The sequence below is a fragment of the Eurosta solidaginis genome, chromosome X (assembly GCF_040869045.1).
Source record: "Eurosta solidaginis isolate ZX-2024a chromosome X, ASM4086904v1, whole genome shotgun sequence".
Classification (NCBI taxonomy): Eukaryota; Metazoa; Arthropoda; class Insecta; order Diptera; family Tephritidae; genus Eurosta; species Eurosta solidaginis.
Window position 1 is genome coordinate 108,120,709 of NC_090324.1, and position 15,825 is coordinate 108,136,533.

The 15,825-nt window shown below is 38.2% G+C and overlaps 2 protein-coding genes across 2 annotated transcripts in view; both read left to right on the plus strand.

Moving 5' to 3' along the window:
- The window catches only part of LOC137234633 (uncharacterized), a 363,521-nt gene that overhangs the window by 56,089 nt on the left and 291,607 nt on the right, over positions 1–15,825 (plus strand). The gene's annotated exons all lie outside the window — the stretch shown is intronic.
- Positions 7,967–10,336, plus strand: LOC137234636 (cysteine desulfurase, mitochondrial-like). Its single transcript, XM_067758094.1, has 3 exons — positions 7,967–7,985; positions 9,716–9,923; positions 9,991–10,336. Exons 1-3 carry the CDS (start codon positions 7,967–7,969, stop codon positions 10,130–10,132), a joined length of 369 nt encoding a protein of 122 aa, XP_067614195.1. The 3' UTR covers positions 10,133–10,336.

Consider the following 15,825-nt stretch of genomic DNA (forward strand, 5'->3'; position numbering starts at 1 on the left):
TAGACACAGCATTAGAAATTATATCGAAACCTTGTTTTTGAGCCACAAGAATAGCGTTCAAAATATTAGATAGCTTGTCCGGCATGTTCACACACTTTTCACACAAGTAAAGCAAATGAGGGTTAGCCTTGATTAGCTTTACTTCATAGTCCGATATACCCTCACTACAGGCTCTGTGGAAAATCCTCTTGCAGAACCCATTACACGGCACTAGACTATTGTCACCAGTTCTAGAAAATTGTTTATTACACTTTCCACAAAATTCATCCATTTTGGCAATTTAAAGTAAAGGAAAATATAAGAATACGTGAAAATATGAGAGCGAATAAAAACACGACCGTACGCAGCGAGAGAATGCATTGAAAAAAAAAAATCGCGAAAATTCCATTTAGTATTAATTCGATAATCGTATCGAATAAAAAGAAATTCAAAAACTGGAAAGAAAGTGGTTATTGAAATATACGTGTTATATAATCAATAAAAAACAGTATAGGTTTCGCAAAACTACTTGTGTATTTAGGTGTTAATGGGAATGCTGACATCCCATCATTAGAAAGCACAGGTATAGGAAAAAAATTTTTTTTCTACAAAAAAAAAAAATTACTCATACATGTCCCTAGTGCTCCCAACCGCAGCGCAAAAGGGGGACTTAGAGGCCTGCCTCTGGGACTGGTTGGGGCCACTAGATCAGTTCCAGATACACACAGTTCGGCCCCAGCGCACCCAGCCGCAACGCAGGGGCGGTCTCCAGGGGCTCACCCCTGGGACTGGCTGGGGGGCGTTGGGGCTCCCTGTCCATTCAAACTGGACACCCCTCCTGCCTCCGCCGCAATGGATGGAGTGGTTTCAGAAGCCGCTCCCCAGACTGGTGGGACAGGAAAGGGTGCCGCTCTGAATCCCAGCTCGCAATCCCGGTGGTATTCTAGGGTACAACCTGAGACGTGAGTTGAGCTGGGGTCCTTGTAACACACACACTCATAGCAGACAACACAAATTCGGAAAAAGAGAATTGAAAAAAAAAATTATAAAATTTAAACATAAAAAAAATTAAACCCAGTTAGCGGACATAAATATTACCAAGCCGACTACGTACAACAAACCGGAACAACAACAAACCCCAAATCTACAAAAAAAAAATTAAGTGCGTGCAGCTCTGCCTCATCGGGTGAAATGCGGAGGACGCGACGTTCAGTCTCGTGGAACCCTCAGCGACTGCCAACGATGATCATTCCGGACAACCTGATCCGTCCAACCATCCCACCGCAACGCAGGTGGCTGCTCCTGCGGCTGCACACCTCGGACTGATGAGATGGTCAATTTCACAAGTTGACCAGGAATGACCAGCGCGACAGCGCCTCAGGCACCAAATCCCGTTGGGAGCGACAAGGAAGGCAGTCGGCATTATCTAGTGGTGCTCTGTGGCTAGTCATGTCGGCTGGGCGGGGTTTTTGCCAACCTTTCCGTCATGCGTCATAAGCAGAAAAATTCCTATCATGCCTTAAAAAATGGTCAAAAGCGCAGAACTAATTCAAAACGCTCAAATGGACTAAAAACAACATCCGGTATAACCGGATGTCACGGACAGACCGTTAAACATTCAAATTGAAAATTCAAAAGAAAAATCTAAACGCATAAAAAAATTAATCGGGAAATATGACTCGAATTTGAATTTGAACTACAACTGAAAACTACTAACTGAAACTTTAAAACAACTGAAACAATAAAAAAAAAATCCGAACCGGATACGACCGGTTACAACGCTGCGGACCAAATAACCAAAAAAAAAAAGCTGAAAATTAGAAAGGGGGAAAACAACAAAGGTCGAAAATACATAGGGACACCGCGGGTGTTGTTGCGACGCCCGGTGCTAGATCCCACCCTCAAACCCATGGCCACCGACGCACATTTATTTCGATGGCCCCTTACCTGTGTTACCTATGCCTTCTAAATCAAAAGAATGCCAGCGTTCCCATTTTAATTACAAAAATTTATTCAAAATTCATTTCAAAATAGTTCATAGACTATGGATTCAACCATTTGCGATTGTCGTTAAACGTATACCACATTCTTGAAAATGTCCAATACTATTATATATATCTGTATATGTATGAATATTAGCTTATATATCTATATTTCTTTTCGTACGTTTAATTATTTCATTTAATCCCTCACACGCCTAGTATGTATATCTATCTATAAATCTTATAAAATAAAGTCGCTAAATGCCATGTATGCACATAACTTCACACAGAATGCTCCGATTTTAAAACGGTTTTTGCATTTGAAAGCTTAGCTACGTGAGATGGTACAGTTAATATAATTTGAAGATATATATTATAGGGGCGTGGCAAATTGCAAAAATGTAGTAAAAAATCATACAACTTTTGTTTACACAGCTGTAACTCATAAACGGAATAATGGATTTGATAAATTCTACTTTTCAGTAAAACTTTGAAATATTTACCTTTGTTCTGCATCAAAAAAAAAAAAACTTGGTTCCTTTCTTATATCAGCCAAATTGTTTAAACAAAAGTAACATTTTTACAAAAAAATTCGTGTGTGTGATTGTTCGGTGTCAACTGTGCGAGCAAATTGCCTTTGAGTGAGGCAACTCATAGCATTCGCTGCGTTATTGAACTTCGGGAGTACATTTATATGTATGGATGTATGTATGTATTTTCATATCATATCAGCTTGACATATGTATGTACATACATATTTATGGGTTGTTGCCAAGTTAATGCAACATAAATGGTTAAGGATGCAAACTTCTCTTGAAAAATACTCTTTCGTTGAACATTTCCTTAAAATTCTTAACAAAAGTTTTATTTTTTTGGTATTTTTACAGGTATATGCTAATATTTGTGCACTAAGGAAATTTAATTCTTCAATATATTTTTTATGCCAGGGTAATCCTGGGATGTGTTTGTACAATATGGCTATCAAATGGGCTGTTTTTGAGTACGGGGAATTTTTCGTACCCCTGGGTGACTAGGGTCTCGAGTTATAGGCCAAAACGTGGACCCGGGTACCCCTAGACAGTGTTTACACAATATGGATATCAAATGAAAGCTGTTAATGAGTGCTTTAGTAAAGGGTTGTTTTCATACCTATTTATGACTAGGAACTCGAGATATATGCCAAAACGTGGATCAGGGTAACGCTGGGATGTGTTTTTACATTATAAGCATCAAATTGAAGCTGTTGATGAGTGCTTTAGTTCAGGGTAGTTTTCATACCTATTGGTGACTAGGGTTTCGAGATATAGGCCAAAACGTGGAACAGGGTAACACTAGGATATGCTTTTACTTTATGGGTATCAAATTGAAGCTGTTGATGTGTGCTTTAGTACAGGATAGTTTTCATACCTATTGGTGGCTATAGTCTCTAGTACATAGAGTATCAACATGTTGTTACTTTGTACGACCCACGAAAAATTGGATCTTAAATACAAGCGCGCAATACGCCAACCAACAATCTTCGGATACCATTTACGATTATATTAGTAAAATGGTTTTCGAATTTCTTACACCATTTTTGTTTCATTTAAGTACATTAATTTTTCTCTACCAAGCAGGTATATAGCTTCTAACGATTTTCAGCAATGATTTATATTTATATTTATTTATTTAATCAACAAACAAGGTGTTTATAGACTGTTAATATACAAAACTTCAAGTTTACATAGCTTATATAAAAAGTATAGTTAACTTTATGAGAAGTATCTGATTATCAGGTTCTTAAATGTAAATTTACTGCAACTAAAGTCAAACGCCAAGGAATAGGAATAAGCATTAAATTGAGAAAGTGTCCTCCTAAGGGGACCATTCATTGCATAAACCGTTCTAGCAACACCCATATAAAACAACTCGTTACAACGAAGGATACGACGGGGTACATTAAAACGAATTTTCATGAGGAGGTAAGAACAGTCAATTGAGCCCGAAACGATATTAAAGACAACGCACATTGACAACAGGGTTCGCCTTGAATCTAGTGGCATAAGATTTATCAATAAACAGCGAGAGTGATATGATGGTACAGGGTCTACAAAGTTCATCACCGCAATGCAAAGCGCATAAAAGCTCTCTGAACAGACTCCAACCTCTTGATATAAACTGCGTGAAAAGGTCTCCAAACAGCTTGGTATCAAAATACACACCCAAGTCTTTAACTTCAGTTGACTTTTTTAATTGAACGTCTGAGATGCTATACGATGTAGGAACTAAACCAGAACCTTTACCATAAGTGGTAAAGTGACACTTACCAATATTTAGGAATAGAAGATTACGGACACACCAATGGTATAAGTTTCTAAGCTCATTTTTTAAGATTAAAGAATCATCCAAGCACTTGATTTCATGGTAAACTTTCAAGTCATCAGCATAAAGAAGAAACTTACACCTTGAAAAGCAAGATGATAATGTCGTTAATAAATATGACAAATAATAGCGGACCCAAAACGCTGCCCTGGGGGACACCGGAAGTTGGGGCAAATGGAAAAGATGACACATTATCTAGACGAACGACACAACTTCTGTTCTCTAAGTAAGAAGAGATCCACTTCAGAAACTCAGAGTGAAAGCCCAAGCATTCAAGTTTTGCCAGTAGTATTCGATGCGATACCCTATCGAAAACCTTAGAGAAATCAGTATAGACCGCGTCGATTTGGTAGCCCTTTTGAAAGGAATCCAAACAGTCTTCTGTAAAAACAGCCAGATTAGTTATGGTAGACCTACCCTCAACGAAACCGTGCTGCTGAGAACATAGTAGATGTTTCACGGAGAAGTAAATTTTATTCTTAACTATGCACTCAAATCGCTTTGAAACAGTGGTAAGTTTGGATATCGGCCTATAATTTTCGATATCATTTTTGTTACCACCTTTAAGGATGGACTTTTATTAGTCAATTTCCATGCATCAATAAAAACTCCGGCAGATGGTGACATATTAAATATGTGCCTTAAAGGAACAATCAAAGATGAACAACTTTTCAACAGTACAGCCGAGAGGCCATCTGCGTCAGTTGCGGTTGACATCTTTAGCTGTTTAATACCATTAGCTATGTCCAAGTCAGTCAAGCATAGCTTCGCTAAATTTATGGAAGTATCTACAATTGGCAGATATTCAGACGACACCCCACTACTATTATCCGTAAAGAAATTCAAGGAAAATAATTCAGCGAATCATTCAGCCGCTTCCGAAGTTGAGTTGGCCGAAACACCTCTAAGGTGGACCGATGTCGGAATATCCGAACTACTCTTTTTCGACTTAATGTAGCTCCAAAAAAATTTAGGGTTACATTTAATGCGGTTTTCAACATTATGAATGTACCGCCGATACAAAAATCTATTGAGCTTATTAAATTCAGCTCTTTAAAATATGTAGCGCTCACGAACATTTGCATTGGTAGAGCGTTTATGCTTTTTATAGAACTTAATCTTTAAATTCCTTAACCGTTTGAGTTCTCTGGAGAACCACGGACGTTTATTTTTTGTTGCTCTATGAACAGGGATGCTATTCACACAGATGTCATAAATTGTTGACTTAAAAATATCATAACAACCAGTTACATCTGCATTTCCAAAAAGACGGTCCCAATTCAAATCAAACAAGATGTTTAACTCATTAAAATTACATCGCGAGTAGTTAAAGGCGGCTCTATTATCACATGTTGGTAGTTCGAAATATTGATAAAACTCAAGCTCCATCATCTGTGGGCTATGATGCTGATTTGGATAGAAGATGTAACTAGCTGCTATCGATAGCTTATGGTTAACATTGTAGCTTACAAATATTAGATCTAAGACAGTGTCTAGTAAGCTTGAAAAGCTATTAATTTGTACTAGTTCTACACATTGAAAGTTATCAATAAGGTATGACTCCGAGACAGTAGTAAAATTCGATGGAGTTAGAACGGCATTTCCATCCAAGGAGCTCCATGAAATATTACCCATTTTAAAATCCCCCAGGATACAAAGTTGATTGTCTCCAATTGCATCATGCACAGTCAATATATTATCCACATGTGCCTTATATAGGGCATCAGAACTACCCGGCGGAATATAAGACACACAAATGTACTGGAAACCACAAGCGCTTTGCAATTTAATGCATAGTTGATCCAGCAAAGAGTCAGTATTATGTAAATGAAACAATGAAGCTCGAAGGTGTTTGCGTGCAGCAATGAGTACACCACCATCTCTACTAATACCAGTTTTAGCATAGTCTCTATCCTTGCAAAATACACCAAAAAGAGCCGGATTGAAAAACTCCGCATCAAAAAAATTCTCATTTAGCCAAGTTTCAGTAAGAACGAAACAATCATAGTCTAGCTCTGAGGACAGTGTGTAGACAGACTCGGTTTTGGTTCCGATACCGGAAGTATTTTAATACTAAATACAATCTTTACTACGACCAGTAACGTGGGAGCTATTTATTCTTTCGGCTGGGACTGAACGGCTTTTTGAAAAAAATCAAAAGGACGAACAGCAACGTTTGATGGCCACATATTAGAGGTCAACAGCTTGTTAAAATACATTTGAGGAACACCAAGTTTAAAATTTACGAATTTAATATTGTTAGGATCACTACCTTTTCTAATTAAATTAGATCACAAAACCGAATTACTATCGATATCCACATGTTTAGCAACATAAGCGGTTATATCATCAGACGTTACATTAGGCAGGAACGATGATAGGTGCAGCCATTTGCGTCGGTATCATTGTTGGAGCCAATTATGCGACGCCTGTGTTGATGATTCTTTTTGGCACGTTTTTTTCGCTACAGAAATACTACTTGCCAAACCAGTTTCGGCACCAGGCGTAGTTAATAAATCAGTAGAAAGAGAATTAGAAGTAGGGTTAACGGCCGCATGCATAATAGACTTTGTATTAAACGTGACAGTAGTAACAGCTTCAATTGTACCAGGAGCAGCAGAAACAGCAACAGCATCAGCACTAGCAGAAACAGCATCAGCAACGTCATTAGAGTTATCAGCTGAACCAGTCAAACACGTATTATTAGCAGGGGCTTTAGTAAGAGCGGCAGCAGCAACAAAAGCATTAGTACCAAAAGCAGTAGAACCAGTATTATTACCAGGCGACACTGCAATCGAAGTTACAGTGTGAGCAGCAACAACAGCACCATTAGAATGCTCTGGTGGAGCAGGAGAAGGCTTTTGCACTTTGGTCGAGTGCGCAACAACACTAACACCCGCCTTAGCTTTTTTGTATGAATGTAGGACCCGCTTATTCGAATCGAGACCATTGTTTACCGACTCGACAATCTCTGTAAAAACATTTTTGATTTTGCCCAATTCCGAAATCGCATTAATAAGTTTATCGTTTAAGCCGCAGAGGGCCAAACAGTTAGCGCAAGACGACATAACAATTAAAAAGCAAAATTAGCACGGAGCTTAAAAAACACAACCGCACTGCTCAACTGATTTATATAGGAATATGTAGGTATCCATAGAGTGTTTGTGTTTACATCATATGTCTATGTATAGCTATAATTATATCGTCGTATATGCATTTAATATATGTGATTGTGTAGCCAAAAGAAAGAAAAAAAAAACGCTATAGAGCTAAGTTAATTATAAGTTAATAAGATCGTTCCTCATCTTTTGTATTTTGTATATATGTACGTATACTAGACTAAGTGCTATTTTTTTTTGTAGAAATAAATTTGTTGTGTTTTGCAAAAAAAAAAATTTAGAGCGCGTCACTTTTTATATTGAGTGTTTAGATATCTTATATGTTGTCATAGTAGTAGTATGACGTAGTACATGTATTGGTACAAGTGTTGTATATTACTTTTTTTATTTCCTATTAGTTACAAGTAATGAAGACGGAAAAATATATGTATTTGAAATATTTTAAAATGCGTTGTTCGTTAAACAAACCCTTTTCCTGCTTCTGCTTCATTTTCTGCTGATACCTAACTTTTCTCATGTTTGAACATGCATATGCATTTAGGTGGTAAGTCAGAAATTTTCGAAGTGACTTTTTTCAGTGAAAAATCAAATTCTTAAACAAAAAAAAAAAACTCGTCCCGGAATGCACCGGAAAACTTCATTTTGCTGCTATTGAAATTGTCGTCTTTGTTTTAGCGTAAATTGGAATATAATAAATTTGCCATACTTGTTTTCGATATGGACAGAACTCACCCACTGTGTCGGTAGTATTATGCTGTTGTTGACTAATATTACCATTTCCACTATGTGTCGGAATCTCTCTTGGTGATTTGTGCGACTGCTGATGATGATGATGATGCGTACTCATGTGGTGGGAGTTATGCTGCTGTGTCGGTTGAGCTGAATTAGGAGTTGACAATACATCGGCGAGACTTTCAAGGACATCGATCTCTTGTTCCGAAGAAACGATTTCTTCCAGACACTGTACGCCGTTGAACTTTTTGAGTGCGACAGAGTCATAGTTTTGATAACGTCGGTTGAGTCAATTGCCCTTTCCTCTCCAACAGTTGAGGCTGTGGTCAGCTTAGGTTTATAGATAATGTAGACCTCGTGAAATATTGGTTTACACGCCTAAGGCGATGGTACCAGCTAATGCGCTTTGGGAAGCTCTTGGCTGAAATATTTGATATGCGCCTACGCGAAGGTAATTAGTGGTGTGGAAATGTTTCCTTTTTCCTTAACTGGGAACAGTGGCCCGAGAATTAATTGGGTAACGAGTGCAACAAAATCAACGAATGTTATTTACTTTTTATATGTATGCCTCATCAACACTGTTATTAATCATTTAACGTTCAGGTGCTTAACGCCGCAGGCAATACCATCAATATCATCCAACCAGCTGCATAGCTGTGCCCCATATGGAATTACCTGGAAACGAAAATGTTCCCTGCTTGATGCAAATCCGAAAATGAATTATTAATTTGGGTTATAGATCGGGTATTTCCTCAGCCTCTTTCCTCTCTCAAGAATCATCCAAGTAGGTGCTAGTAAATCGAAGATTACGGCGCTGGTGGCAACCAATATTTTTTTATTTCAGATCGGACAAGTTCTAGCAAAATGAACCTTCCTGCTTACCAGCCAACACGAAAAGAGAAAGCAGTGAAGAAGATAACCAAGCAGACAGCTTCCGTATCTGGTTCCCACCGATAAAGCGATACACCGATATTCTGTCGAAGCGACTCGAATTGTGATCGCTATATTGCTTTGTTCAACCCAATGGTTGGCTCATATCCCTATCGCACATGCCCTGTTCAGATTTCAAAGGCGTCGTGTTGATGATACGCGTATGGGATTCAGAGGCAACTTTTATGTCGTGAGAGAATTATGCGCATTATGTTGATTCGTTTTGCCTTTGTCATCTCCTTTTGACAATTCCTATGCCAGTGAATTGGAAAAAGACCAAAGTCAGCTGTTGAGATCGAATTCTTGGCGATGCCACCCGCACGAAATTAACACAGAAAGTGCTTAGCCACCCCAGGCGACATTGAGTGAGGGTGAGTCCTAACCTTTTCACCTATCACTAGCTAACTAGTACGCTCAAGGGTGAATCTCCCAAGTGGACCATAACAACTTCGGGGTAATTTTTCGGTTTTTTGGGAATATCTTTTGAACGAGCTAAAATTTTTGTTTTCCGCCTTGGGATTATTGTTATTGGATTTGGTGCTGCATGTGATCTCGCACTCAAAGAAATGGAATATGATAAGAAATTTATAGATTTTCTTTCGAAACATTTAGATGATCGCATCACTTCAAGATTATCACATGGTATATGTAATGGTTATCCAGAGCAAACGTATTTTGGTTTATTAAATTTATCATTACTGATGGCCTTAAAAGATATGGCGTTGTCTGGTGCCTCAGCATGTACTTCAGCATCACTGGAACCTTTGGACGTACTACGTGCGATTGGAATTGATGAGGATTTGGCACATAGTTCAGTAAGGTATACGAGTTTACCGTACTGAATTGTGTAATTAATTTGAAAGTAATTTATTGTTAAATTTTTATAGGATTGTTATTGGTCGTTTTACCACCATTGAAGAGGTTGATTATATTGCCGATAAATACATCAAACATGTCGAACGTTTACGTGAAATGTCTCCATTATGGGAGATAGTGCAAGAACGAATTGATTTGAAAAATATCCAATGATCGCACATTAATTTTGTTTATGATTTTGTATTGTATGCACATTTTAATGTATGCATTTATATATTTATATTCCAAAGCAGTTAAATGTAAAGTGAGATACAACTTTTTAGGAAGTATATAGTTCTTACTTTATCTGCCTAAGGTCGTTATTTTGTAGTATTAAAAATATATTGGGAAATGCTATTGCTATAGCTAAATGTTTTTTGTAGTGGACGTTATTTTCAATACATGTATGTATGAGTGCTAACGTCACTGTCTTCAATGAGATTGTATATAAAATGCTGAGTTAATAGTATGTTCATGAATAAGTACTGATTTATTTTAAAATTTCATGTATTTTATAAAGTAAAAATTAGTTAATTTAATAACCTAATAAATATCGAAGATACGTTAATACATAATAACGTTTAACGTTGGAGACTCGTGGTGTCGGCAATTGAGGTGCAGATTTCTTTGAAGGATATGTACTCTATGTCTTGAGATGTAATCTTTTTTAATTAAAAAAAGTACGGGTGTGTTGAAAATTTGAAATTGAGTCGCTATACCACAGAACAAAAATAATACTTGCCAAACCAGGCGTAGTTAATAAATCAGTAGAAAGAGAATTAGAAGTAGGGTTAACGGCCGCATGCATAATAGACTTTGTATTAAACGTGACAGTAGTAACAGCTTCAATTGTACCAGGCGCAGCAGAAACAGCAACAGCATCAGCACTAGCAGAAACAGCATCAGCAACGTCATTAGAGTTATCAGCTGAACCAGTCAAACACGTATTATTAGCAGGGGCTTTAGTAAGAGCGGCAGCAACAACAAAAGCATTAGTACCAAAAGCAGTAGAACCAGTATTATTACCAGGCGACACTGCAATCGAAGTTACAGTGTGAGCAGCAACAACAGAACCATTAGAATGCTCAGGTGGAGCAGGAGAAGGCTTTTGCACTTTGGTCGAGTGCGCAACAACACTAACACCCGCCTTAGCTTTTTTGTATGAACGTAGGACCCGCTTATTCGAATCGAGAACATTGTTTACCGACTCGACAATCTCAGTAAAAACATTTTTGATTTTGTCCAATTCCGAAATCGTGTTAATAAGTTTATCTTTTAAGCCGCAGAGGGCCAAACAGTTAGCGAAAAAAAGTTTAGAGCGCGTCACTTTTTATATTGAGTGTTTAGATATCTTATATGTTGTCATAGTAGTAGTATGACGTAGTACATGTATTGGTACATATATAGGTATAAGTTTACAAGTGTTTTATATTACTTTTTTATACTCAGTTGAGCAGAGCTCACAGATTATATTAAGTTTGATTGGATAACGGTTGGTTGTACAAGTATTAAGGAATCGATATAGATATAGACTTCCATATATCAAAATCATCAGGATCGAAAAAAAATTTGATTGAGCCATGTCCGTCCGTCCGTCCGTCCGTTAACACGATAACTTGAGTAAATTTTGAGGTATCTTGATGAAATTTGGTATGTAGGTTCCTGAGCACTCATCTCAGATCGCTATTTTAAATGAACGATATCGGACTATAACCACGCCCACTTTTTCGATATCGAAAATTTCGAAAAACCGAAAAAGTACAATAATTCATTACCAAAGACAGATAAAGCAATGAAATTTGGTACGTGAGTTGAACTTATGACGCAGAATAGAAAATTAGTAAAATTTTGGACAATGGGCGTGGCACCGCCCACTTTTAAAAGAAGGTAATTTAAAACTTTTGCAAGCTGTAATTTGGCAGTCGTTGAAGATATCATGATGAAATTTGGCAGGAACGTTACTCCTATTACTATATGTACGCTTAATAAAAATTAGCAAAATCGGAGAAGGACCACGCCCACTTAAAAAAAAAATTTTTTTTTTAAGTAAAATTTTAACAAAAAAATTAATATCTTTACAGTATATAAGTAAATTATGTCAGCATTCAACTCCAGTAATGATATGGTGCAACAAAATACAAAAATAAAAGAAAATTTCAAAATGGGCGTGGCTCCGCCCTTTTTCATTTAATTTGTCTATGATACTTTTAATGCCATAAGTCGAACAAAAATTTACCAATCCTTTTAAAATTTGGTAGGGGCATAGATTTTATGACGGTAACTGTTTTCTGTGAAAATGGGCGAAATCGGTTGAAGCCACGCCCAGTTTTTATACACAGTCGTCCGTCTGTCCTTCCGCATGGCCGTTAATACGATAACTAGAGCAAAAATCGACATATCTTTACTGAACTTAGTTCACGTACTTATCTGAACGCACTTTATCTTGGTATGAAAAATTCGTTCACGCCCACTTTTTCGTTATCGAAAATAACGAAAAATTAAAAAAATGCCATAATTCTATACCAAATACGAAAAAAGGGATGAAACATGGTAATTGGATTGGTTTATTGAAGCGAAATATAACTTTAGAAAAAACTTTGTAAAATGGTTTTGACACCTACCATATTAAGTAGAAGAAAATGAAAAAGTTCTGCAGGGCGAAATAAAAAACCCTTGAAATCTTGGCAGGTATTGCATATATAAATAAATTAGCGTATCCAACCGATGATGTTCTGGGTCACCCTGGTCCACATTTTGGTCGATATCTGGAAAACGCCTTCACATATACAACAACCACCACTCCCTTTTAAAAACTCTCATTAATACCTTTAATTTGATACCAATATCGTACAAACACATTCTAGAGTCACCCCTGATCCACCTTTATGGCGATATCTCGAAAAGGCGTCCACCTATAGAACTAAGCCCTACTCCCTTTTAAAATACTCATTAACACCTTTCGTTTGATACCCATATTGTACAAACGTATTCTAGAGTCACCCCTGGTCCACCTTTATGGCGATATCTCGAAAAGGCGACCACCTATACAACTACCATCACTCCCTTTTAAAACCCTCATTAATACCTTTAGTTTGATACCCATATTGTACAAACACATTCTAGAGTCACCCCTGGCCCACCTTTATGGCGATAATTCTTGCACATAGCTTTCACAGCTGCTTGTGTAGAATATATGGTTGCCAAGTCTGGGTATAGTCCATCAGATATGTAAGCTCCTTCTAATGATTTTGTTATTTTTTCTATTTCTGCAGTATACTGATTAGCAGTTTTACTACGTTGTTGTATGTTCAGGAGCTTTGCTGTCAAAACTTCTACTGATTCACCTGTAATAGCAGAATTCAGCTTTAATTTTATTTCTTGGATTCTATTTTCATTGCAAATAAAGTTTCCCAGTGGTTTGTATGCGGTAGATGGTATCACTGATCTTCTTTACAACTTTGTACGGGCCTTCCCAACTGCACCGAAATTTGGCTGGAACACCTTTCCGCCGGTGAGGGTTGTTTAACAGTACCAAATATCCCGCCAAGGAACCTTCCGAATTAAAGTTCTTGTCATGCCAGTGTTTCATCTTACTACTCATTACCCTGGGCCGTTCCTTAACACTCTGTTGTTTGGTCAATGAACAACTTCGTAGAGCTTGCGCTGGACGGATTTGCTTTGCATAATCGGTATCGTTCCCACATTTCACAACAGTAGTGCGTTCCGGCTTGAAACTACCCTCGCATTCTTTCTCGGAAATTCGTTGCTTCGTTTTCCTGCTTTTTTTTAGGTTTTGTCAATGCCAGTGTTTCTCTCGCAGGTACTTTTGATTTTGATTTATTTGGCCCATTCGATCTATCAACTTTTGCCTTTGACTTTCGTGGTCTTTGTCGAGTCTTTTCCACCAGTACCCGATTACTGCTGAACACTTTTTCCAAACTAAAGTTAAGTGGTAAGTCCTGGTTCTTATAGCGCATAATTTTTCTCCGCATATCGATCCTGACGTCATGGTCAACCAAGAAGTCCACTCCCAATATTACTTCATCAACGATCTCCGCCACAACGAATTTGTGTAGAACCATGACTTTCCCAATTAATACCTCAAATACCACTTCGCCTTGGACTTGATTATATTCGCCTGTGACCGTACGCAACCTTCCTCCAGGTAATGACTTTACTCTCCTGTAGACCAAATCAGATCGAATCAAGGAATGAGATGCCCCCTTATCTACAGTCAGTACACGCTCTATACCATCCACATTCCCTCTGACTGTAAGACTGCTTGATTTCCTTCCAATTTGCGACGCAGATATCACAGGACATTCAATAGCCGGGGCAAGTTTTCGTTCTTTACATTCGACACGCTCTTGCTCATTTCCGCCAGCTTTGCGTTTACGACCACCCACATTGTTGGAACTATTGGAATTGCTACTGCAATGACGTGCAATGTGACCTGGGTTACCGCACTTGAAACATTTCATAACTCCGGCATTTTTCTGTTGTGATCCCTACAGAGCTTCCAAAATTGTATCTACCCACTCTGGCCTTTCTGCTTCCACACGATGAGTTTTGTATGCTGGTTTACTCAATAATGACGCCGTTTCCTGAGTCAATGCATGGGATACCGTTTCAGAAAATGTTTGCTTTGGGTTCACGTATATGGCTCGCTTCGTTTCGACGTCCCGTATGCCATTTATAAAGCTCTGAATCTTCACTCTTTCCGTGTATTCCACGGGTGCATCCGCATTTGCAAGATGAGCCAATCTTTCAATGTCAGAAGCAAACTCCTGCAAAGTCTCGTTAGCTTTTTGGTAGCGGTTTTGCAATTCTATTTGAAATATCTGTTTCCTGTGTTCGCTTCCGTATCGCCGTTCTACAGCAGCCATCAATGCGTCATAACTGTTCCGTTCGTACTCTGGAATAGTCTGTAAGATTTCGGCAGCTGGTCCTTTCAATGCTACGAAGAGCGCAGCAACTTTATCTTCCACATTCCAGTTGTTCACTGCTGCGGTCTTCTCAAACTGTAGCTTAAAGACCTGGAAAGGAACAGAACCGTGAAAGGATGGTGTCTTTACCTTTGGATTACTCGCTGAAACTGCTGGACGATTTAATTGTAACTGTTCCATACGACCCTTCAAATCATCGACTTCTGCCTGAAATTGAGCGATTTTTGCATCTTGCGCTTCCAGCTTTGATGTTACCCTTGCTTCCTGTGCTTCTAACTGTGAAGACATTTGTGCCACCTGTAATGATAAGCGCTCTTCTTGTTCTTCCATCTTTGATGTTATGCGTGTCTCCTGCGATTCCAGTTGGGATGCCATATATGTCTTCTGTTCTTCCAATTGCGTTTCCATCTTGGATGTAATCTGTGTCGACATTTCTGAAATACGTGTTTCTTGTGCTTCAATTTTCGATGTTACTGTCGACGTTTGTGCAGATATTGCAGTCAATATCACGTTCAAGTCTGTGCTGGTAACCGTTTGCGATGTTTCGTTTTTCTCTTCAATTTTTGTTGTCTCCTCGCCATCAAGATGAAAGACATGCTCTTCCACATCAATTCCTTCTGCTTCCATTGCCTCTCGTAGCCGTGCCTGAAGTTCAAGTTTAACGCCGCTTGTATTCAATCCACGGGTCTCCAACTCCGTTATCCAATCAAAGTTAATATACTCTGTGAGCTCTGCTCAACTGAGTATAAAAAGAAACAAGTAAGGAAGGCTAAGTTCGGGTGTAACCGAACATTACATACTCAGTTGAGAGCTATGGAGACAAAATAAGGGAAAATCACCATGTACGAAAATGAAATGGAATGTGTTTGTATGACATGCGTATCAAATGGCAGGTATTAAAGAGTATTTTAAGAGGGAAAG